A 27,184-nucleotide genomic window follows, 5' to 3' on the forward strand; every position below is an offset into this window, starting at 1 on the left:
AATATAATTTGTTTCGTTCACTTAAAAAAAAGTGTATAATATCTGTCTAATGAATTAGAACTTTTTAAGAAATTATCTCTAATTCTAATCATCAAAGCTTCAATGTAAATAATTCTTAATATTGTTATATGAACAGTTTGAAGTAGACATAAGTTTAAACAAACTTTCATCTGGCATCAGGCTTATTTGTATTCAGTCATGTTTATTATTACGTAATAACATTTATATTAGAAAACATAAAAGGAAGATGATTGCAGAAATATCAATGACGAGGAAACAATTTAATACCATTTGCTAATTAATAGTGTATTGTGTAGTGCAGAAGTATCAATCTCCATCATGTGACACTAAAATGTGATATAGAGTACATAGGATTCTTTTTGCGCAGTTTTAAAAAAAGTAAAACCACAAAAATACCGAACTCCGAGGAAAATTCATAACGGAAAGTCCATAATCGAATGGCAAAATCAAAACCTTAAACAAACCAATGGAATGGACAACAACTGTCATATTCAATGAGTAAATAATTTCTGTGTATTGTTTGCAAATGGTTAAACTGTCGTGTTTTTTTTATTTTATACAGTTTCGGGACTAAGGTCTGATTTTAATTTTAGGTCCCCTATGAAAATGTTCATGATTTATTGTTTATACTTTTTTCCTAAAATATTTGACTGATTCGACTTTGAAAAACACTCACTGTACAATGGGGGTATTGCTTTCGTCAACTATGACTCATATCATCACGATCTATTTGAAGTGTCTGTAGTGATCTAAGTCGTCAGGTGATAATTCTTTTCATCTATTTGGTACATCCGCATTTAGATTAAGTCAGTTAAGTCAGTTTTTTTGTCAATAAGTTAAAGCTTAGGAGTAAAAAAATTGCGTTGTTTATTTCCTATTTTGTGAAGATTGAATGAAAGAAAAAGGATTGATATTGAAGATGAACTTATGAGTATTATCGACATTACTGATTCTTTCAAATGATGTGGACATTCAAATGAAATGTTTTGTACTGTTTAAAATCATTGCTGCTTGCATGCGTTCAAACTTTCTCTATGTCAAATAGTCTGAACATATTTTGAATAATTTTACATATAATTTCTGTATTTGAATAAATGGCAAATGAGAATCACGTTTGATTGAATAATCAAAACATTATATAACCGTACTGGTAGAATAAATAAATGTACAGATAATACATTTTTTTTCTCTTTTTAATAACAAACTGGAAAGTAGTCACCACTAAAATCGAAGACTTCTATTGAGCCTGTAACTCAGTGGTTATTGTTGGTTGCTGTCTGTCATATTTGTTTTTGTTGGTTTTTGTTTGGTCATAAATCAGGCAATTGGTTTTCTTGCTAGAAATGATTCACATTTTGTAACGTCGGGCCTTTTATGGTCGACTAAATAATATCCATTTGCTACTTGTTGAAGGCGGTCGGGGCCTTTTCTGGTCGACTAAACGGTAAGTTGACCTTAAGTTGCATTGCTTATACATCCACTTCATTTGGACTCTAATATATGGTTGTTCCATCGGTTATCATGCCATATCTCCTTATTTCAATATCATTGTTGAGTTATATTTATAAGTCATTTGATCATGTTTTTCGGATATTTTTTCAGTGCAAGTTTAACTTATATAATGCAATGACTTTACTCTTGGCTCATTTCGTAAAACAAACATGTGGTATGGGTTTGTCTCATTTTGAAGTTCATACGATGACCTTGAACTCCCATTTTGAAGGCCATACGATGACTTCAAATTCCTATCATTTACGTCAGTTGGTCCTTGGTGCATAGTTGTCTTATTGCAAAAATAATACCACATGTTATTTTTAATGCATCTTCTATACATTTAATTAAACTGATAACAACATATGGTGATACATGTTAATATTTAATAAGGATGGTTTGACATGCAACTCGCCTACTTGTATTTCTATCTTGAGTTGTTTTGTTATACAAATTACTGGTTATATGTTTAATTTGTAATTATAGCGGAACATATGTTATTGACAGTATGTTTGATCATACAAAATCAAGTTATTATTTTGTAAATTTATCTCGCATATCTGATGTTTTATATCAACAGTTGATATGACTGCTTCTGATCAGTTCTAACGGGATATTTTACGGGGGTAGCTGATATCAATAATTACTTTATTAAATGTAAAATTTAAAAAAAAAGACAGATAAACATTGTTTTTTTTACATAAGCAAAAATGAGAATAGTTCATTTAAAGATTCAAAGCCGGATGTAACAACTTTGGCAACCATAATTCTGGAATTTTTTATGTCTTTTCAGAATCTAAAGGATTATGGGTAATCTCATTGTTCGTACACCAAAAATTTAAAATAACGCTTCGTCATTGTTTGAATCTAAATTGTTCAGTACATTTAAATCCAATCTTAACGTTTTGGTGTCCGCTTTTGAAAATGTTACCCCGAATGCTTTAGCTTATGAAAGGCTAATTATAAATGAATACTATCAATTTACATTCTTTATTTCATCACAAATGCTTTTAAATAGATTAATCGTATTTGTTATCATAATTCTTTTAATCGCACCTGTTTAATTCAGACATCACGAGGAGAGTTATAATTGCATAGAATACCAATTTATATGGTATAGTTATAAGTTTGATGCAGTATATTTTTCCTTAATACATTTCAGCTCTCAAATCCCATCGGCATTTTATCTTTTCTGTGTAGAAATGCATACCAATAATGATAATCTGAGTCTTTCGCTCTCTTTATTTGCGAAGTTTTCGGACAAAAAAATGTTTAAAGTGCATGCCTTGAAACAAATATTGAATTTGTTTACAGGCAGTATTTGAGATGTGATTTTTCTGATAAGAATAATTATAAACCGATGAATCTACATAAAAAGGACAATGAATGTAGAAAAGGAAACTAAAAACTTAGTACTAGTAGTTGAAAATCAAATTCGAGTATAAATCATCTATGATAAAAACTTTTTTAAGCTATCCTGGAATAGTTCATATAGATCTAAAAGTATGTTATTTCCAATAGATGTCACGGATTGAAAATCATGTTTATCAAGTAACCTACATCTGTATTTAAAATTTATGTCTCAAATCTATAAATAACAGAATAATTAATCAATTGACGATTAAGTCCTTTTCCTATTCCCGGTTGTAACATGTTGACTGATTTTAAACTGCAGGTGATGCACGTGTAGTAAAAGACAAAGTCGTAAATCCCACTTTGGAGTTCGATCTTTTTGATTCGAGCGTCTCTGATAAGTCTTTTGTAGACGAAACGCGCCTCTGGTGTAAATGAAAAATTTCATTCCTGGTATCTATAATGAGTTTATTTCAATGTCACGCGAGTCCCTGATTTTGTTTAGTTATATTTGATTGTATATGCACGATAGCTGTACATCAGTAAACTAATGTTGCCTATAATTTATAGAACTTGAAGTAACAGATCACATGGAATAATTATTATAATTCGAAATTTGCATATTTTATATTAGCGGTTCTATGTGTTGTATCATTATGAGTTTTGAAATTCAAAAGATTCACTTAAATCTCCCATAACATAACTTTAAATGAGTTTCATTTCAATGAATTTCTAATGATTCGTTTCTTCTGTAATTTACAAAAGAAACCCCAGAGGCAAATTAATGACTATTCAATATTTCACACAGTGATACATCGAAGAAATGTATCCGGGTGTAGTGAATCTGAGAGATTGATATGATAAACCTTTCAAGGATAGAATCCCAAGTATTTCATGCGATCATAGTCGTAGGTTCAGTCATCACTCAGTATTTCCTCTTTTCAAATTTATATCTATAGAACAGCCTAACATCTATGTTCTGTCAAAACTGAAGAATAACTGTTCAAAACGTACAAAAATTATTTGAATTCCTTCAACATTCTGTTAACTGTGGATTCATTTATTTTCGTGGATATCAATATTCGTGGATTGGTGAAAAGTTGTCGTTTCGTGGATATTTGATTTCATTGTTTTGCCAATTTATGGATACAAAACGTATTGGAAATATGTTACTGGTTGAGCATTTGAGTTTGTGGTTCAACTGTTCCCACGAAACCAACGAAAATTGGTATCCAACGAATAAAAATGAATCCACAGTATACAATTCCCAAATTGAACTTGACTATCTTATAGTAACGAAACATAAGGTTTTTGAATTAATGAAGCTTTATATCATCACATTGTATCAAAAATCTATTGTTTGGCCATTACGTAATGCTTTTAAAAGGACTAAAAGATCGTGAAGGGATATTTATTAATCTTTTCAATCTTTATCTAACGAAATTGATGTTTATCGTCAGAAACGAACTGAATAGCACATCTATACTTGTTTGTATAAATTTCAAGAATGCAGATGTTAACATAATGATTAGTTGTTTTTATATAGCGTGTTATATGATTTGTGTGGATATGAATAATATGCTATCCCATTGCCATCTTCTCTCCCCTCTTACACATCCACATTGTATATTTATATATGTATAGTCTACAAACATTGAAGCAGATAGATATTTACCTAATAATGATTGGTTTTATATAACGATTCATCAAATTTATTTTGATCCAAAGCATATGATTCCCTGTTGTAAATTGTCTGCCTTGTTATACATCAACATAGTATATGTAAATAGTCGTTGAACGTTCACCTGCATCATTTATTCTATATTATTACAGGTATCGTACCATCGAAGGACAATTCCATAGACAACGTGACATCATACTATCCCCTTACAGTCCCTTATACAGTATTATCCCTAAAAGTGAAGACATACAGATCACAGTACGATAAAATGACAAAATGTAAGTGATTCGAAGAATTTTTCTAGCTTTTCTTATATTGATCTGCAGATTATCTTTATCATCCTGGAAAATAGGATTCAAACATGGTTCATTGATATGATTTTTAATAAATGATTCAAAATGAAGTTAAGGTATAGGCAAGAAAAGGATGGAATACTTCAAAAACTAATTAATCTCACTAACTTTCGTTTTATTTTGCGAAGGCTTTATCCGTTTTTTCTTTTTAATTTTTATTAACAGTTTTTATCGCCTCTCTTAATGGATTTCGTAAGTAGTTGATGATATAGCTTTTGCTATTTTTCTTTGATAATGGTTTCTTATTGCTATACCTGACCAACAGCAAGTATTACCTATGTAAGGTGGCAACCAGCATGTTAAGAATGTCCGCGGCTTTATTAAGTAACTAAAGACAAAAACGTTTTTTTTTTATATAGAATTTGGTGTTGCAGTCAAGTATTTGTAATTGGCCGCCTCCTTTAGATATAAGAACTTATTTTGTCTAGACCTTGAAGCAATATAATGCTTTGTGTGGGTACTTATCAATACTTGAAGTCTTTAAAATCAAAGTTGATGTCTGTTTTCCTATATTTGTCATCTTGTTTTTTTTTTTGTTTTTTTTTGTCATATTGTGATTTACCCAACTGCCATATTTATTCATAAATGCAAAACAGAAACTTCAGTCAAAACTTTATGTGTAAGGAACAAGATAATAAGCACCAATAGTTACAAGAATTTTTAATTTGAGTTTTGATATTTAAACACGAATCGAAGATAGATATACAAAAGCATGTTTATAAAAAATTATGATGTTTTCTAGATACATGCTTCATTATTAACTTTTTGTTAGCGATTTTTATCAGATTCAGACATTAGCTGAAGATAAGATAAGATGAAAGCTATTTCGTGTAATATATAACCTACCATCTTATAGTTCATTCGGATTACATATGTGCTGTAGATGCATGTTAATTTATAATCAAGATATGCAGTTTCCGTTGAACTTACAAAAGCTGCTCCAAATTATTTTTTTTATGTTGTAACAGATCATTCAAAGTTATTCTTATAAATGGGCATACTGATTTTCTGTTGACATTACAGGTACTGGCATTTCTTGCAGTTTTTCATTAATTAAGAAAGATTAAAGACTTAAAGCAAACGAATAAGGCAATATGTCAAAGCATGCAAATTAGTTTGCACCAATATTGTATTTTACATATTAATGGCTGGATGATGTTTTAACCGATTTATGATTTTACATGAACAAGGAAGAGGTTGCCTAAATATATCTTTGTTTTTCTTCAGTAAATTTCCAGTTTTAAATCATATGACTATGATAAATTTAAAGTTGCAAAACCGGATTTGATCTTCAAAGTGTTTTTTGTATCAATCCCTTTCTTCATACTAGCCAACATCTTATTATGTTGACTGTTGATAGTTTTGGTCACAAGTGAACCAGATGAAGGTTAGCTCTGAAACAAGTGTTTTCGCATCATACGTTCATTGATATTGGAAGTTTCGTTTCGTTTCGCGGAATATTCCAATCCCAGTAGTCAACATTTTTTACTGTCTTAATTTAAACTTAATTTAATCGAAACACTGCTGAATATCTATTGCAATGCTTTAGCCGTTTTTGGTACAATTTTTCGAATCTATCTCCAACTTCAAATTTATTTGACCTGTACTAGTATACTGTTGTTGTGATGCGAGTACCATTGATGAGTCTTATGACGACAAAATGTGCATCAATCGTTATCTAATGAACATTATTCCAGTCTTGTGCGTACGAAAATACCTTAGTTTTTCCATTCATTTTAATTAAAGATTGGAATATTCCTATTTATTTTGTATATCTTGAAAGGATTTGTATTAAATAAATGTTTTATTGTATTTGAAATATGACTTATTTCAGTAATGGAACTGTTAATTAAGAACGATATCCACATAGTAATCGGACCCTTTGACGACTCTATCGCTGTTGTGACAGAAAAATTAGAAATTCCTTATTTAGCCTTGACCTCTAACCAACATGGGCGACGACTCCGTTCAACATTCCAGCTTCTTCCTACGTTATCAGACTTTAGTTCAGCCATGTTAGATTTAATAAGCTATTACGAGTGGGATAAAGTTAGCCTGTTCTATGATGATGACCGAGGTAAGCTGTTCACATGTCAAGCAAGTTAAAGAAAAAAGGCTCACAGAAAACACATTGCCTGTATATAAAAAGGAAGATGTGGTATGATTGCCAATGAAACAACTCTCCACAAGAGACCAAAATGACACAGAAATAAACAACTATAGGTCACCGTATGGCCTTAAACAATGAGCAAAGCCCATACCGCATAGTCAGCTATAAAAGGCCCCGGAATGACAATGTAAAACAATTCATACTAGAAAACTAACGGCCTTATTTATTTTTAAAAAAATGAATGATTAATTTGCTAGAGATTTAAATAAAGAGTAAACCAAAACGTGCTCTATTTTATCACATCATTATTCCCTACAATTATAGTAAATGATGTGGGTTTTTTTTTTCTCTCTCCAAAAAAACCAACAATATTTAAGGATATTCTAATATCTATATTTGATACATAGTTTAAATAGATAGAATCCTACAATTAGTTAAACTCTTACTGATAAACATAGATTGTTAATTCAATTTAATGAAAGGTATGGTTAAGCAAGCTTTGGAAATATGGGAATGATATTGTACATATGTTTTAGATATTTTTAACTTTTCTTTTCTATTTAAACTTAAAATCTTCTTATCTTAATTTCTCTTAAGGGAGGTGTAGATTACGTTTGATTAAGACTTTTTTCAAGTTTTTTTTATGAATAATTTGATATTTAACCGTCAAAGTTGAAAATTAAAATTGCAAATCAATTCCGAATTTCTGAAACTACCATCTCCAGAGGACGATTTATGTGGTAGGGTGACCTTTGGAACTACATATACGATTAATGTACACTCTATATATGAGTACCAATCCACATGCTGCTTTGGTAAACCCTCTCTAAAATTATAGATACGAATTTGATATCCCATAGACATATTAAAACGATTATAATAAGGTATTCAGTTATCTTCCTAAACTTGCATACGGGACTATTAACGGTAATGTGTAATTCAGTATGATAAATCATACTTTGCACCTCCTTTGTAAGGGTCACAAATGTCATTACTACTTTACAGCAAGTTGTTATGAAGCTGTGATAATTAGAATACAACTTAAAGTTCCACGACCAATTAGCAAATGGTTTATTTTTCTAATGCATGAAGTACAAACAAATAAATATGGATAGTTAGTGTATGATGCCAGAAAGTAAATATATAGTGATGATAACGATATAAATAAATACAAAATGCATGAAGTTTTGTTTGATGATGTTGTCACAAAGAATGCTACAGGTATGAAAGCCCTTAAATTATTGATTTCAGTTTGATGATTAAATTCACTAGCGCTCTGTGTTGATGTCTCATTCACATATATTCCACATGTTACCAGATAACCTTTATTGATTGTACTTATACAATGAAAAACACTATATTTATCGTTTTGTTGCTGAATGTCAATGCAGCAGTTAATAAGACATTAAATTTTCATAGTTGTGCCTTAAAGTGCAGCATTTCAATGTGTATCAGATACATCATTAGAATAATTTGCGAGGATTTTCATTTTCATCTTTTTTTTAGCGACTACGCCTCTGTTAACGTATTTCCTATATGTCACATTATGTTTCTTTCTATATTCTATGAGATATCTGTCATGATAATAATTTTGTATATTTTCAGGGGTAGATATGCTCGAAAAATTACTTTCAAATCATGATTTGATGGTAAAATCATGGCGTGTTGATTCCGTAGGTACAGACGAACAGATCCGAGACCATCTTGTTCATATGAGGATTGCATTTGTTCAAACCAGCATTATCTTTTGTAATAGAAATAATACATATCAGATTTTAGAGCAGGTAAACTACCAGCGTCAGTATATAAATTCATAAATAATTTCTTAGAATATATTTTCAGTTAACTACCTAACATATTTATTTCATACTTGAAAGTAGTTGTTTTATTTTTTTTTTTTTTTTTATATCAAATGTTATTCTTAAATCTTTTTAGTCTACAAAAATTAAAACATACTTCTTAGAAAATAAGATACATTTATTGTACCAAATTTAATGTTTCTTAGCTTGTCAGTTGTAGCTGAAACCTTATAAAAAGTTGAAGCTAATATTTACCAGTTTTTGACAGATTCCTATTCACCAATCTATTATTATAAGTATCGAATTCCTATCATAGTCATTATTAAAAAGACTTTTTTGTTTTATTAAAGATCACGTTTTTTAACTTGATTTATTAATTTTGCAATTAATCGTAGACGTTATCCTATCTTAAACGTAATTTTAAAATTAAATGGTCAAAATTTTCATGTTTAGTTTTACACTCAATAAATTCAAATTAGATTTTTTTTGTCATATTTCAGATCACGATTTTCAACTTAATTTATTATTTCTGCGGTTAACCATAGACGTTATCCTATATTAAATGTATTTAATTAAATTGTCAACATTTTCATTTTTATAGTTTTTTTTTTTCTCAATAGTTTCTTTAAACGTCATTGAAACGTCCTTGAAAAAAATGAAACCGTTACCAGGCACACAACAACTGATTGTCTCTCATTATGCCCAGTTTCAAATTAGCATAACCTTACCTCACTGAAGTCTGGAAAACTCGTTAATATTCATTTTAATTTCAAACTTAGAAACTTTGATCAGATTGCTTGAAAATGTTGGTAAAATGCAATAGATAAAACTGTAGAAGACGTCAAATCCTTTCTTTCAGATGTAAGAACAAATTGCTTTTATGTCTTATTAATTTTATTGACGAGCGTAGATTGGTAGATTACCATACTAACAACACAAGCGTTAGCATTTAAGTGTGTTTATGTGTCTTGAACAAATCCTGCCTGTCTCATTTATTTCTTAAATTAAGTTTGAAGCCTCATATTAACGCAGAAAAGTTCTGTAATTTGGGTAAATGGATTGCTATATTTTATTGGCCACATGGTACTTTCCTTATATTCTGCCAGTATGAACGAAGACCAAACCTTCTGAAGTACAATTACAAGGACAATCAATAGCCTTCTGGCCATTAACTGGAGACATCATCTAGTATCATTCAGAATGTTTCAGATGGTTTCTTAGTACATTGTTTATTGGCGTCTGTTTTGCTTTATTATACAATTATTCAAGAAAACGAAACGAAAGGATATTCATTCAAGAAAATGAAACGAAAGGAAATGATATCAAATTGTTAACTCTAGTTGGTATTTCAAGGGGTAAACATAGCAGTAGTTTCAATTTAATAAAAAAAAAACATGTAACCCAGACAAGCACATGTTGTATGCTTAAACTAGATTATTGATACGACATACTAGGAAATCCTTAAAACCATAACAACAGGAAGGTTAATTGAGTTATTATTTTTAAAAGAGTGCGCATATATGAATATATTTTATTTATAAAATCCTGTTTAAGACAGACCAAGTAAATAAGCGTTTTATAAATTTTAGATATCTACAGAAGATATAAAATAATTTGATAATAGGCACAGGCTTTTCAATGTGATAACAATAAAAAGATATAGGATGGCGAAGTTTTAACCTTGTTATTTATGTCTCCAATCCTAACAATTAGATAAAAACAACACAGTCCTTATTCCTTTCGAGACTTTTGTAGAGTGTTACCATACATCAATGTATGATTAGTCTCACTAATATGGTACAATACGTCCATATGAGAATTGTTTCCAGCAACAGTAGCCAATTTACTTTCATTTTAGCGTCCTTCTGAAACATCCTTAAAGAAATTACATCAGCTGATTATTTGTACTACTTAAGGTATTTCCCTGGAATGTGTCACTTAAAATGTGAGAATTGGATTACGATGTATTATATATAATCTTGTGAAGAAATAAATTGCACTTTGTCTAATTTATCTTTGAAAGCGTTTAAAGGTCACATTGCACATAGCTTAATATTGTTTTCTTTTGTGACAGACATTCATTAATATGCTTTCTGCTTATTCTGCTTTTTCATTAGATTATATACATATAATGACAATGTCTTTATGTTTCATTCTCAAGGCGAAAAGTTTTGCTATGATGTCAGTATGACTACGTACATATAATGACAATGTATTTTTTTTTTATTCTTAAGGCGAGAAGTCTTGCTATGATGTCAATACCTTATGAGTGGTTCTTTTACGATCCTGTAAGTCAGTTTTTAAAATAACTAATTAATACTTACTTATATTTTCAAAAGCTCCTTTGAACATTGAAATTACATGAAACATGACGCATGCCAACAGTTGGGCAGAAACTGATGTTATTGTATGCATCGTGTTTCTCGTATTTGTTTATGTTTTCTGTATAGTATTTTGAGGGGGTTATCTATCTGTCTTTTTATTTATTTTATTACAAATGATACGAAATCTATAAGACAAAACTCCTTTTTGAAGATTTTTTTATTGTAATTTATTGTTATTAACTAAATTTACTCAACTGATTGAATCATGTAATCAAAACCATCATATAGGTTTCAAATTATATACAGTATGGTTTGGCCTCAAGATTCCTACATTATTTAACTTTGTGTTTTAAGACCTGATTATTTCATTAACAATACTAAAGAATTTTCAATCGTATTTCAGGGCGACCAGCTAGTACATATTTTCAAAGGATTTGAGGATATAACGTTTAATTACACAGTCTTTAGCTTGATGGAATTTAACAGCCATGTGTATGGTGTAAAGTATCCGGAAGAAAAATTAAACGTTGCCCTAGCCACTGACGCTTTATATATCATTAACCAAACTGTGCCAAGGTTAGATAATAACACTGTACAAGGAATCAGAAAGGATATGATAAATATCCTCAAACAGGTAAATTAATGACAATTACAAAAAAAAAGTCTTTTATCATATAATTTAGGTTGAGGTAATCGACTCCACAATAATAGTTTTGCACTGCATTATTAGAATAAAGTAGTGATTTTACCTGAAAAGATACGGAGTTGGTTTCATTTTAAAAGATATATAAAAAACAAACCGGTGTTGTATTAATCCTTCTTAAACATTTATTTTATATGTTTATTGAAATATTGATGGCTTATGACCATGAGTTGGTATACAAATCTCGCTTATTCTAGTAACATAAACCAATGATGGATTATCAATTAAAAGAAAATTCATCACAAGTTATCTGTTTAAGGTATGCAGCAATTTGCATTCATACACAATAATCTTAACGTCACTCGCTTCTATATGTTTATACCACGTATTTTGTACTTTTGGAATAGAAGTCTTGATACTGCGACTGAGAGGGAATTTATTTCAAAGAAACCAGTTTTCTTAATACGCAATACAGCATGGAACTTTAATTATGTAACGTCTTGGAAACTTTTAGACATGTTGTGAAGATTTTCAAATTAACTTCCATTAAGGACACACCATAGTGATCCAATAGAAGCGGACAATTTACAGAGATAAAACGAACAAATCTAATAAAGATATCAATTTCAGTAATAATTTAATTACACATATTATCAGAAGTGCGTTCCGCATTAAAACTTGTGCTGTTGCTGATGACGATAATTAAGCAACTAAATTACACTTGATAGAAAGTTATGTGCACCTTCAGAAAAGAATACGCATTCTGATAATCAGAATGTACTTCAATCGAGATCTTATCTAAAATAGGGGACTAGCTGAGATTTACACAAGTAACGCTGTCTTATTAAGTCATCACCAGTTGTGCTACACATGAAATTGCAATTTCGAAGCAATGCGGAAGTTAATAACTTTGTGTCAACACAGATACTATCCAGGCACGATATATTTGACATGTTAAAACATAAGCCAAACATAATTATAATAAATGTAGTACTAATCATTTTGTTTTTGTTTAAGGACACATTTGAAGGAATGACAGGACATATTGCATTTGATAATAATGGACAACGTTTCAATTTTACTATATTACTAACAGAGGTTTCTGTGTATAAGAATCGCTTAAAAGAGGTATGTAAGTTGGTTAGTACAGGATATATTGACTTTCAAATACACACGAACTTAATAAGGTGATCTTTACATTTATTTTGACCATATTATGTCGATTTAATGACATCAAAAAACAAAGAAGTGTTCTCCCCTTTTGTTTTTTGTATAATACGACGGAATCTACGTCCTTATAAAAATCAACTTACGCCTAAACATTTTTAAACATGAAAGCATCTTTATAAATAAAGTTCTCAAAAATCAACTCATGTGTCTTACCAAATTTTCATATACTGATATTTTAAAAACAAGCGCACCAACATATATTTTCACTAACTTCAATATCTATTTTCAAATGAGTTTCAATAAATATAAGAAATGTTTTCGAATCTTCTTAGTTTGACACTCACCAGCAATAGTTAAAAAAAACAATTAGCCCATGTTACTGCGCATTGCAAAAGTTCATCCTTTTGAACATTTTACAACTATCAGAAAAAAAGTTTATGTATGAATGTGTTTGATTAATTGATCATATCAAAAGAAATTTTTTTTCTATTGTTATAAAGATGTTTATTGTTATGGTGTAGTAGAATTGCAATCCTTTCTAACACTAATTTGAAAGACAATACTTTTTTTCTGAAAATTTATATTTTTTTCACTCGTCTTCAACTCCTTAGTAAAGCAACCGTAGATTGTGAATGTTCACAACTACAAAACATAATTAATTATTGCAAAATATTTTAAAAAGATTGATAAATACAATATTTGTATTGTATAACGATATACTACGATAGTGTTAAGTGCCATTATTTGAAAAGCTATTATCCAGATGGTGTTATTCTATGGTATTATTTATTGGACGACGAGCCTATGGTTAGACTTGTATATGATGTCGATGTGTTTCCTGTTTTTGTGCTGACATGAATTGTCATTGATATGGTTATATTTATAAATTTACTGTTAACACATTTTTGAATTTTTTGAATTACTAAGGCTTTTCTACCTCAGGCATAGATCACCTTAGCTGTATTTGGCAAAACTTTTAGGAATTATGGTTCTCAATGCTCTTCAACTTCGTACTTTATTTGGCCTTTTTAACTTTTTTGGATTCGAGCGTCACTGATGAGTCTTTTGTAGACGAAACGCGCGTCTGGCGTATATACTAAATTTAGTCCTGGTATCTATGATGAGTTTACTTATATCAGAATATCATTAACTAAATAAGGCATGCTACTTTTCAAATACTGACTTCAGTTTACTTATTTCGTCTTTAATCAAGATTGCTACATCTCATTATACTAAATGAGTTACTAATATAGATAAAGCTAACATCATTGAACAAGTGGTAAATGTTACTTAATTTAGATGTTTTGCTAACGCCAAATATTGTTTCTGTTATCATGATTTGCACGTATTTTGTGTTAGTTTTACGGAATGCAATTGCTGTTACTTTTTTTTAAAGTTTCCAATTGACGTAATCGTTTTGTCCAGAAAAATGTTGCAGATGGGATATAAAATTAAAAAAAAAACTAACTAGACAAATTTAAAACCATGTGCAAATCAACAAAGGTCTTAATGAATAAGTACAAGTTAATGATACTTTGCATATAATTATAAAAGATCAAGAAAATAATTTGAGATCCGATATTCAAGATTCAAGATTCGTTCAAACTTAATACATTTTTATTTATTTATTACATTTTTTGTTATTTAATGTTTCTAGTCGAAAATAATGTTCATGGAAAATTTGATTTTATCTCTTCGACTTCATACAATGGTAATTTTTACATGTACAATTGCAGCAACTAATATGATGTTCAGCCTTTTGTGCTTTTGTTTAATGTGTTTTCTTTGAAAATTTATATATACATCACACATATATTTTTGTATCTAAGATGAATGCTTTGTGTAATAACAAATATGACAGTCTATGAACATTCTTTCATGGAACAGCTTCATTGATTATTCAAAAACTTTATTGAAAAAAATATTTTTGACTGATTCTCTTTGTAATGTATTATTTTCAATTTCAAACTTAAAGAAAGGAACTTCGAATCAATAATTGTACACATCGGACTCGACATTTTTTAAATATCGAATAACGGATCTCAAACAATCTCTGTGGTCTTTCATAGGTTAATCTACGTATATTTTCAAAATAAACAAAGGTATTTAACAGATACGGGTCCATTCAACATCGGGTAACTATAACTAGTTGCACTTAATTTTATTTGTAGTTTGTATTTGTTTCTCCTAATTTTTTAGTAAAGCTTTGGTTGTCTATATAATTTTTTTCTAACTAGAGTAGATACATGGAATTTAGATAATTATTGTAGTATGTTACGATGTATACATACGTATGGTTTACCCGAAAAACTGAACACCAAAAACCCATCGAAGAAGTAAAAAACAAATTATTTGAAGACGACGACGTCAACACAACTTGAGCTTTGTCACTAAAAACGCAAACAGTGAAAACAAAAGATTGGACATATTTCGGGTTTGGATAGAAATTTGTAAAACTTACTTAATTACAGAAGAAAATTTCAGAAACACAAATCTAAATAAAGGAGATAAAAACGATAAGTAGATAATATAAAGCTAACCGATTCAAATAAAAGGTATGATATGAAAAAAAATGATGTTCGAATTACTAATACAAAGGTACCGATATCGTAAGAGATATCACAATATTCTTTCTTCACACATGTACCTATATCTAATTCTAACAAAAATATTGTTTTTATATATAAGTTATCGGTTGTGTGTTCAGTCGTCTTTAGTTCTTATTTCTAGCCATTATATGTATTATTTGTTTTGCTTATTATATTGTGTGGCTAAACATATTTTGAATTGCTGTGGTGTGTTATATCGTTAACATTTTGAAAAATTATATTGTATCAGTCGATTGTGAACTTGGTTCAACAAGTGTATACTTACATCCTTAGAAGACTTAAGATTATAAAAACTCTCGATTTTTGTAACAGTAATATCCTTTCACATGCAATTAATTGCTAGTGTAAGAGTCAAAAGTTGTAGATGGCAAATATGCCGGTTTATGATCTGTTGATTAACCATAAAAATATCTTTTTGTGTGTCAAGAACGAATACTGCTATTCTATTTATCGAGTCAAAAATTTTTAACAGCAGGTGCAAATATCTAATGCATACGACGGCAAAGGACTGATCATACCCTGGAAAAATTCGAGAAAATTTATTAAAAATTACACAATGTTTCATAGTACATCATGCATAATAAGACATAGCAAAAAATAAAATGAAATAGAAAAAATAACAACCTACTGTGACAACGTTGTAAAGTAGAAGATATCATGGGGTAACTCTTGGTGCTCCAAACAGTACACATTTCTTGCTCAACAGTATGATTCTTGCTGCCTATACCAAATAAATTTTACTTTTGTTAGCAATTCATCAACAGGAAAGAATGACATAATACATTGGCGGATCCAGGGGGTCCGTGGGTTGGAACCCCCATTTTTTTGGCCAATCAATGCATTTGGATGGGGACATTTAAAGTGAATGTAAGCAATCATAGGACTTCAATCATGAATAAAATCCATAGTCGGTTATAAAACAGGCCCCGACTTGAAAATATGAAACAATAAGTCAATGAAGTAGTTTACGGTTGTTATATCGTATAACTATTAAGCAATGATAATATGGTGGTTTTTTTTTATTTTCATTTGATGATTGGTTTTCATTAACAACATTTTTATCAAAGGGTAACCAATTAAAAAATATCTATTTAGTAATATCAATGCTGATTTATTTTAAGTCTTTATTTGGAGATAGCGAAGAAGTCAATGTATATACAACTGAAGATACTACTATGCCAGAGTATCGAAAAAAAGACTTGATGTTTGAGACTCTCAAGGTAAAATATAATTGATTTGCAATTAACAAGATTTATAACGTTTTTATTTTTAATTATTTGACAATAATTGTATTTATAGAAGCTTATTCTAAATTAAGGGTCCAACTCTTCATTACAAAGTCATCATATAACACATTCTTTAATTTCCCATTTAGTCATAGTACTCGTCGGATATTAATACATCATTGGTCCTTAGTTGTTTTTGGGTTTTTATATTTTCCTATAGAAGATAGATCAGATAAAAGGCTTGGGAAGTACATACTTTTTATATGTCTTTTTTTAAATTTATTTTAAAATTTTCAGTTGAGAAAATTTATAAATTTCAATATATCCACTCAATAGAGGCACACACTTACTACTAGTATATGTATCGTTCACGTATTTTAACATTACGTGTATAGCAATCTATCATCCATTGAAAAGTATACAAGAACGTCAGTATTCAGTTGATAAATATGTATATACTTGATTCTACATTTATGAGTTTGGCTGTTCCTTTGGTATCTTTACTCCCTTTTTTTCTGTTATTCAAAATCAGCGAATATGATAAGTGTTGATTATGAAAACAGTATAAGTTGTTGTGTTCAACATTCATATAACATTAATAACCTAAATAAAGATATGTTTAAATTCAAAATATACTACCCATAGAAACAATCATAGTTTATTCGAAGACATATTATACTACAAAGAACTAAATATACGAAGAGAAAGGGACATGTGCTATCCTAGTTACATGATCTCCGATTATCTGGCACGCACAAAATATTCAAGAATTAACAAAAGTGCACTCTTACTGTATGTTTATATCTTTGGTTGGAGTTTAATTGGTTTAAATTCGACATTTCCATGGTTTTTTAATTATTTTTTTTTATCTTTATTCAATTATTCAACATTTATATACAAAAGATATATTACAATTTACAAAAAAAAGATATCACAATATATTTTTTTAAAAGTATAATGACATATATTATCAACATAATAATCAAAAATAAAAAGAAACATGTTTAAACATAATATATCACAAGTCAAAGTTGATGCTTATTTATCCGGCTATTTTTTATCAGATTGGTCGCTGGGTTTCTTACCAGGATGGAATGTTTATTCCGAGACTTCAAATGACTGAAAATATTGAAAGAGGAAATAAAACGACACAATTTCCTTTGAGGGGAAGAAAAGCAAGAATAGTCATGATTGAGGTGAGTGGGAAGTGTTTAGAGAAATGTATTCTATTTGCATACTGATTATATAAACTACTAGCAAGTGAATATAACATATGAATGGAAATATTAAATTAGTATTGGCACAAAGGCAACCCACGGAAAAGTCGTATTTAGATATGTATCTGTATTTATCGACTTACTCTTTAGTATTTTAATACATGTAAAATATTTATTCTGTCAGTTGAATCTTCTTGTATACCACAATTGCTCTTTTTATGGTAAGGTATAGTTTTTTTAAAGTAAGTCAAAAGATATGCTTATAAATAAAATAATAGTCATGTCAAAAGATAATATTAATGACCACTGTAATTGTTTCACTCGCAAGTAAAAAGAAGGGAGTGGATAGAACCAGCTGTAATTTGAATTATAAAGTTGTAGACATATGAAACATAAAACAAAAACATACAATTGTCCTTTATAATATTTATAATATTTACAGGAAAAACCTTTCACTATGCACAAAAAAGATCATGAAAAATATAGCGGCAATGAAAGATTTGAGGGCTATTCAGTTGACCTTATCACAGAAATAGCCAATATGCTTCACTTTGAATTTGAAATATACCTTGTTCATGATGGCAAGTTTGGAACAAAAGAGAAAAATGGAGAATGGAATGGAATGCTGGGAGAACTTTTGAAAGGAGTATGTATAAAAGATTACTAGTATTGAATTTGACCGTATGTTATTTGGACCACAGAATCGATCCCTCTCCTTTTGAACTGTCAGTCCTCGAGGGTATTACCAGCCTAGCAACCAGAACTTGAATTCTGCATAAAATACGGATAGTGTTTATCTGTCTCGTACATCACTGATGAGACAATATGTGTCTCGAGCAGTCAAATTGATACCGTCCATGTTATATGAGTTCTATACATATATATAATGTTTGTAAAGGATTCTTTTAAAAGTATTTTATTGGCAATATAAATGAGACTTGAGGTTTCCGGAAATTAAAAACAGATGTCTTATAAAAAGTTACGAGGACTTTTTTCTGAAAATTTTTTAATTAAGTGTCTACTCGGGGGGGGGGGGGAATAAATCAGTGCCGAGAAGCGAACACCATAAATGCTGAGTCATTAAATATGACATAAAACGATTAAGCCATAATTTACACAACATAAAGTTTTACCTTGAAATGACATAAGTAGTAAGTTTTTTTTTATATTTCAGAATGCTACAATGTCTGTGGCTCCTCTTAGTATAAACTCTCTGAGGGAAGAAGCTGTCGATTTTACAAAACCTTTCATGACTAGATACATCAGTGTGTTAATGAAAGTACCAATGTCAGAAAGATCCTATTTTGAATTTTTAAATCCCTTACATCCCTTAGTATGGTTCTGTACGTTCGGTGCGTTTGTTGTTGTGAGTCTTGTATTGTATATGTTTGAAAAGGTTGGAGCATCACATAGTAAAGACTTACCAGGCATATCATTTAAAGAAAGTTTCTGGTTTGTGTTCGGATCATTACTTCAGGGTAGCACAGAAGCTTCACCCTCAACTCTTCCAGGACGAATACTCACAAGTGCTTGGTGGTTTTTTGCTTTGATTTTAATTTCTTCTTATACAGCCAATTTGGCAGCTTTTTTAACTGTGAAAAAAATAAATACTCCTATAAAGTCAGTGACAGATTTAGCATCACAAACTACTATAAGATATGGTACTGTGGTAGATAGTGGCATTATGCAATTTTTCAAAAATACAGATATAGAACATTTTGCAAAAATGTGGGCACAGATGAGTGAAATAGACCCCCAAGAATCAATGGTTGCAAATACAAGTGTTGGCTTTAACAAGGTTAAAAAAGGGAATTACGCATTCTTTTGGGATACAGCTGTTAATAAGTATATGACAATTAAAGACTGTGAGTTCATGGAAATTGGACCTCATTTTGATCCAAAAGGATTTGGAATTGGAGTTCCACCAGGAGCAACATATAGGGAAGAGTTATCGATGGCAATATTGAAATTAGGAGATGCAAGTATATTGCATCAACTTGAAAACAAGTAAGACTTAGTCATGTTTTATTGTAGTAGCATTTTATGTTAGAACAGCAACGAAGGTAAAAGGAACTAGCAAAGTTAAGCTAATCTAGTCCACATGCTGGTGACAAGTAAAAAGTAATGTTACTGGTTATTTGCTGTTATTTTGGGGACTATTGTCCAATGCAATATATCATATTGCACAAATTTTGCGAACACAAATCATTGCAGAAAAAAATATTATACTTCGGTCACTTTCCGCAGCTCTAATGCCTACAGTAAAGACGAAATATCTATTTCCGACATCTAATTTATTATTTTGTGTTTTCACGAAAATATCGTTTTACTCGGAATCGCAAGAATGTGTGCATCAAATTGTACAGAGAAAGCATGGATTATGAGATCTGTCAAAATGAAATATTTAATATTATATTGTAAACTCGTATATTTTGCTTATTATTGGCAACCATAAACTTCTAGGTTGACACATTGATGGTGATGTATCATGTTCTATTGTTATATCATGTTTCGTCCAAAATTTTTATTCAGACAATTTTATTAAGAAATTATAAAATGATTAGAATAAGGAACAGGATATATATATTTTTTTTTTTGTTTATCAATGATTTGTGAAAGTTTGCTGTATTTTATCTATATCTTGGTTTATCAGATATATTTATATTCTCTTAATCCAAAATATATAGGCTTTGATATAGTTACATACATGCAGTTGCAAAACTATTATACTGGTTGACAGCAAGTTTGTTTGTGAAACATGATACACCATTGACTTTTTCTTACCAACCCAAGTGCTGAACTAAATGTTTTTTTTTTTTAATTTTTTATTGATCTTTTTGGTGTTCAAACTACAGTGAATGCATACATTTTTAAAGGACATAAGAGAAAGACATGACATGTATAGCATTGTTATACTATTGACATTATGCAAATAAGACATAGTAAAAATTTAAACTAAATGTTTTGAATTGTGAACACCATACTATACATTACATAACGTAAACATATTTTAACAGAGAAAAAAGATGACTTAGAAACAAATAAAATTACATTTTCAGATGGTGGCCTAGACGAACGTGCCCAGATGTAACTAAACCATCTGCAGAAGAAACATCAGAGCTTCAAATTGAAAATGTCGCGGGAGTTTTCTTCATTTTATCGGGAGGTATTGTTTGTGCAGCAATAGCTTGTGTTTTTGAATACTTCTCAAAACGTTGTAAAAATCGAGAACGAGAAGTCCAAAAACGAAAGGTGAGATTTACCCTATAAAAATTTTACACTAAATGTAATAATGAAAGGTAAACCATCCAATTCCATACATGCATAATCATTTTAATCGACCAACAACTCTTCTTTCAGTGATATTGTTTGCCTTAAATTACTGGAGAAAAGAGGCTTTTTTCCCTGGAGAAGAATCCTAATTTGAAAAAAATGGCTTAAAATTATTCCCAAAAAGACAACTTTTTTCCCAAACAGTGATGTCTCAGTAGTAATTGTGCATGAATACAAACTTAAAAACAATCATTTAAACCATTTTCATGCCTAAAATGACTATATGTGCAGATTTGAGGGTCTATTTATGTATCATCACTGACAATAAGGGGTCTTATTTCAAATAGGGGTTTACTACTTGAAAGGAGGTCTGCAAATTGAAGTTCCAGTCAAATTCATCTTTCATTATAAATTTCCCAATTTGATAAAAATGACGCATATTTTCCCAATAAAAAAGGGTACAGGTAGTTTTGAAAAAAGCCACTGTCTTTTAATTAAAATGATACAGTATTCAATGAATGCATATTGTGCTGTCAGAGCATTTGAATATTGTAAAGTTGGAAATCTACAAAACAGCATTTAAAAAAGTACTGTTTTTTTCTTCTAATATTTATTCAAAATGTAGAAAATGGAATTAGTTCACATGGGACAACATGCAAGAACAACACTATGAGGAACAGTAAAGTTCATTTCCCCAGATGTCCCACTTAAACAAGTGAATACATCCGGATAGTTTGCACATTAATTCGAAGCATGGGTTGCATATTATGCGTTTGCAACAAAATAATATTTAAATATTATAACATTTTTCTAACATCTTTTTATTCGTTCCTCCTCTTTTTGACAAGTACAATACCCTTCTTTTCAAACACATACGGGGGAATATCCTTCTGGAAATATCGTTCCATTTTGATAGAACCAATATCCCATTAGTAATTGACTTTACAAATGAACAATAAACAACTAATATGATACGGCGACAGTAAAAATTGACCTTAAATTCCTAATATAAGACTGGACAATAGAGTAAATAAGACAAAACAATGAAAAACAAATGAAGTGTCGCATTTCATACAATCAATATGCAAAGACAATCAGACAATTCATTACTCAAGTGTCATTTGTCGTTCTTTCTGATGTGACTGACCGCAATAAAATACAAATTTACCTTCATTAGTTTCCGCTTTGGGACAGAATGTGAGTTCGTCTTATTATCATCCAAACTGCACACACAGACATATAAATATACAAGTTAGCTAAACCTGAAATGTCAGAAAAATATAAACGATGCATTTATTCATATTTGCATTAATGACTTGGTTTGTTGAATGGAACTAAGCTAATTAATACATTGTGATGTATTTATGTACATGAATGAAATCATTCATTAAATTGATGTATCAAAAATGAGATACAGCCATCGCTTCATTAGTATATACATCTATGTATATTAATATATGATGATAATTAAAAATAACATCTGTAAACTTGGTGGGTCCGTGGCGCTTTTTCTAGATTTACCATTATCAGAAATGCTCAAACCCAAAAATGTGAAAGCAAATGATGTATATGAACTTGTATACGTGTATAGTACATATATATATGTTTATTTTAGTAATGTTCTTAGATAACGCCTCGTTTGTGTTCGTTCTAATAAACATTGATATAAGCTAATACGTAGTGTTCTACCCGATTGTGTCGGTTTTTTTTTTAATGTAAATTCATCTTCAGATGTTTTGGTAGTAACATGCTTTTTGTGAAAGCCAAGTTAGTGGGAAAACCTTTTCAAATGGCTAAAATTACTTACCAGTATGAGCATTCAAAAGTATTACACAAGTTTAAAAAGGCAAAGGAAACCTTATCATCATTTAAAAAAGTAGATAAAAAATATACGCATCGAAGTCATAAATATAATATATTTTCTTCGTGATCATAATGGATTTCATAATCACATTTTATCATGCCTCTAATGAACAATTACTGCTAGTAGTAGCTATATTAGACATCATGTACATTATATATTTTTCAGGAAAATAACAGTACTCCAAACCATGTAAATCATAAAGAAAGAGAAAGCTTTTTATGACATAATGGAAGTTGTAGCTAGCTATTTTTGTTCATCAGATAATGGCGAAGCTTGTAGAATATGTTTAATATCCTCGAGAGTACATATTACGTTACAGCACATCGTTAAAGCTTACGAACTATAGACCATTTGTTGATATTATATGGTATTTATGAAACAGTAATTGGAAGGTGTACAGAAATTTATCTTCATGTTTCATGATAAGATGACATTGAGATTCTTAAAAAATATTCCATATGTATTTAATTTATTAACATGTTATACCGACTGTAATCTTCTAGATATGTGTGTTTATAATGTAAACCTATTTCTAACACATATTATGTAAATTAATGCCGAGTTCCCACCGGATGTAATGACAGCAAAATATTCCAAAGACGTCAATGATTAAAAATCCAAGTAATAAACATTTTTTTTAATTATGGTTAAAAGGGGGAACTCCGTTAAATATTTTTTTATTATTTCAAGTCAAATTTGTTCGTCTGACTAGTGTAATTTAATCTGCATTTTTAAGACATTGTAACATTGATTTTTATGATTTTCAACGACAAAAGTTATGCCACATTTGAAATAATGATTACTTTCATCTAAATTATGCATAACCGTCGTGAGCTTAGTCTAATACGTTATGTAAAATAGGTTCAGAAGATTGATTAAAGTAAGACGAGTTAAGTGGCATTGTTTTAAAAAGGGGGACTCTCTTTAAAGCATAGTAATGATATTAAAATAGGTCTATGCAATTAACGGCCCTATATGCAACTCAAAAATTTAAAAACAAAAAGATAAAAGTTTGAATACGAATGATTAAATGGTGATTCAGCGTTATTTGAGACGGATATACGTGTATATGAAAACGAGCCAGCAGCGAGCTTAAATATCTTAAGGGAGCTACCATTTGATTTTTATGGGGGGGCTAGGATGAAATTTGAAAAAAATAGGCAGTACAGGAGTTTCGAGTAAAAAAAAAGGCAGGATGAGACGTTTGCAAAAAAAAAAGTCAGGACGACAATTTAGGTAAAAAAAAGTCTGGATAAACTAAAAAAAAAAGGCAGGACCGAACAGAGTGAAAAATAAAAAGGCAGGACAGAGATTACAGCTAAAAAAAAATGCAGGACAAAATTTTTCATCCTAGCCCCCCCCCCCCCTAAAAATCAAATGGTAGCTTCCTAAAATAAAAGGACATTGCAATATTGTTAAGATGACTTGCAGACTTGTAACATTTTACTTCAACAACACAACACATGGCATTCGTGTATATAAAATTGTCAGCTCAAAATAGTTTGATCAAATTGGAAAATAAGTACTGCATAAATCACCTATGTTGATATATTTATATAAACATCGATCATAAGACTGCTTCGTTAATATCCAGTTCATTAGTGTAATATATCATACTTTACCATGTATATGGGTTAATATTATACATAAGTTAAATCCAGTGTCAGTACCAATGATTATTGAGAGTATTTTTGGAAACAGATTATTTATATACTGGCTTCGTATTCCCTTTAACCACGCCCGACAATTATCAGGACTAGATAGTTAGACAATATCATATAAACTAAATATTTTCAGGAAACAAATCCAAAATATCATTAGAAATCAGGGATTATCTGCTTTCAGAATTTTTCTCATCAGTGTTTATTCAGCCAAAACAAATTTAGTTATAATCAAAAGATTGTTTAATTATCACTCACGTCTTTTTACATGTCATGCGGCATCATAACGATGATCTTAACTAGCTTTCGGAGCATAGAAGGAATAACCTACTACTATATGAAGTTCTCACACGGTCAGTTACAAAAACCTTATCTACCATTCGTCTGTTCTCACTCTTCTTGTAGTTGATTGGTTGATGTGGTTCCATATCGCACTCTTCTTGTAGTTGATTGGTTGATGTGGTTCCATATTTCACTCTTCTTGTAGTTGATTGGTTGATGTGGTTCCATATTTCACTCTATTTCACTCTTCTTGTAGTTGATTGGTTGATGTGATTTCATATTTCACTCTTCTTGTAGTTGATTGGTTGATGTGGTTCCATATTTCACTCTTCTTGTAGTTGATTGGTTGATGTGGTTCCATATTTCACTCTTCTTGTAGTCGATTGGTTGATGTGGTTCCATATTTCACTCTTCTTGTAGGTGAATAGTTGATGTGGTTCCTAAGACGCTTGTATAAAGTGGTGACTTTCGTAACAAACTTATCTTCTATAATATAAATATATAAATATCCTTATGCACCTCTTTTAGCATGGTTTTCTCTTAAGTGATAAAATTGCAATTTCTATTATAAGACTATGTGCATTTTTAATCTTTTACTGAATTGAATTATTTGACTGCATTTTAATCAAACTATTTGACATTCCACATTATATAACTGTTTTGTACTTAATGCTTGTTTAATTAAGTTTGTATTTGAATGATTATTTACAAATTTCTATGAAAACGAACGATATAAGATGACAGTAGATATAAAAATCGTCATGCCTTTTAGCGTCGTCAGTTGAAAGGGTGGTTATAATTTCATGTGTTGATTGGTTGCAATTCAACGTGTTATTAAAGTGTTTTCTGTGATTTCATCTTTTGTACATGCAAATATACATGCATCTACCATATACCGGTATTCTTTATATTCTTAACAAACTTCGAATTGAAGATGTTATTGTTGTATACAAATATTGTGACGTGTTTACAATATGTGTAGGACATGTGATTGAGAATGTTTGATATTTTGGAGTGACGAGTTGTTAGTAGCTTCTTTATAGTTTCACTGTATCTTTTATAGTTTATGTTAATACAATTTACTTCTGTACTGTTAATGCTGCCTTTGTATATAATTTCAAATAAAGTGATTTTTCGTATTGTTTGTTCAACTTTCATCTGTTTGTTAACCAGTATTTTGATATATATCTGTGCGACTATTTTCAGGTCATGTACATATAACATCTCCGTTGAAGCAAAGTATGAACTACTTGCACAATTTTATTTAGGGGGTCAGCTGAGGACCACCTCCGGTGCGGGATTTTCTCGCTGTGTTGAAGACCCATTGGTGGCATTCGGCTTTTGTCTGCTCTTTGGGCGAGTTGTTGTCTATTTGACATGTTCCATATTTCCATTCTCAATCTTATTATGCATAATCTTACCGCAATATATCAGTCTCTCCCCTACTAGAGAGGTTAATGTTACTATCGTGGAACAATGGAATATAACTACTGGAAAATTAGGGTTAGTATATTAGTAGATATAACAATCAGTATGATATGGCCACCGAAGTATTATGTTGTCTATAATTGTCCCATGATATGACTAATATAGGATGTGAGATTTCACAACAAACATCAATGAGATAGCATCATAAGGATTTGCATCATGGCCTCTAGGGGTCAACATTCTGTTTCGAACAGCCAGTTGACATGTATGTAGTATCCATACAAAACATGTTGAGCTTTAATGAATTTGGCTTTTTTCTTTATGTCATTTGTGGGCATATAGTTAGTCAAACGTCTGTGTCTATACGGTTTCTGCATTGGAGTGTTCCTGGTGAAGGTAAATCTAGAAAATTGCTTCGGACGCATGAGATTTATAATATGTGGAGCAGGATCTGCTCACCCTTCCGGAGCACCTGAGATCACCTCTAGTTTGTGGTGGGGTTCGTGTTGCTTATTCTTTAGTTTTCTATGTTGTGTAGTATGTACTATTGTCTGTTTGTCTTATTCATTTTAAACCATGGCGTTGTCAGTTTACTTTCGATTTATGAGTTTGACTGTCCCTCTGGTGTCTTTCGTCCCTCTTTTATAAAATGTTGCTTTAATTTTGTTCTCCTAATAAC

General features: G+C 30.3%; 1 protein-coding gene across 2 annotated transcripts in view; it reads left to right on the forward strand.

Moving 5' to 3' along the window:
• The window catches only part of LOC143085491 (glutamate receptor ionotropic, kainate 3-like), a 42,153-nt gene extending 15,937 nt beyond the window's left edge, over nt 1–26,216 (forward strand). Inside the window, exons 2-14 of one of the 2 annotated variants that reach the window (XM_076261869.1) lie at nt 4,699–4,824; nt 6,734–6,976; nt 8,615–8,793; nt 11,043–11,096; nt 11,536–11,766; nt 12,793–12,903; nt 15,048–15,080; nt 16,676–16,774; nt 17,845–17,976; nt 18,440–18,643; nt 19,172–20,004; nt 21,057–21,249; nt 23,300–26,216. In XM_076261869.1, coding sequence (XP_076117984.1) covers nt 4,699–4,824; nt 6,734–6,976; nt 8,615–8,793; nt 11,043–11,096; nt 11,536–11,766; nt 12,793–12,903; nt 15,048–15,080; nt 16,676–16,774; nt 17,845–17,976; nt 18,440–18,643; nt 19,172–20,004; nt 21,057–21,249; nt 23,300–23,356 — 2,495 coding nt within the window. In that variant the 3' untranslated portion in view covers nt 23,357–26,216. The remainder of the gene's footprint in view (nt 1–4,698; nt 4,825–6,733; nt 6,977–8,614; nt 8,794–11,042; nt 11,097–11,535; nt 11,767–12,792; nt 12,904–15,047; nt 15,081–16,675; nt 16,775–17,844; nt 17,977–18,439; nt 18,644–19,171; nt 20,005–21,056; nt 21,250–23,299) is intronic. The other variant, XM_076261870.1, reaches the window with a different exon arrangement.
• Nucleotides 26,217–27,184: the final 968 nt, after the last annotated feature.

This window comes from Mytilus galloprovincialis, chromosome 8, assembly GCF_965363235.1.
Source record: "Mytilus galloprovincialis chromosome 8, xbMytGall1.hap1.1, whole genome shotgun sequence".
NCBI classification, from domain to species: Eukaryota; Metazoa; Mollusca; class Bivalvia; order Mytilida; family Mytilidae; genus Mytilus; species Mytilus galloprovincialis.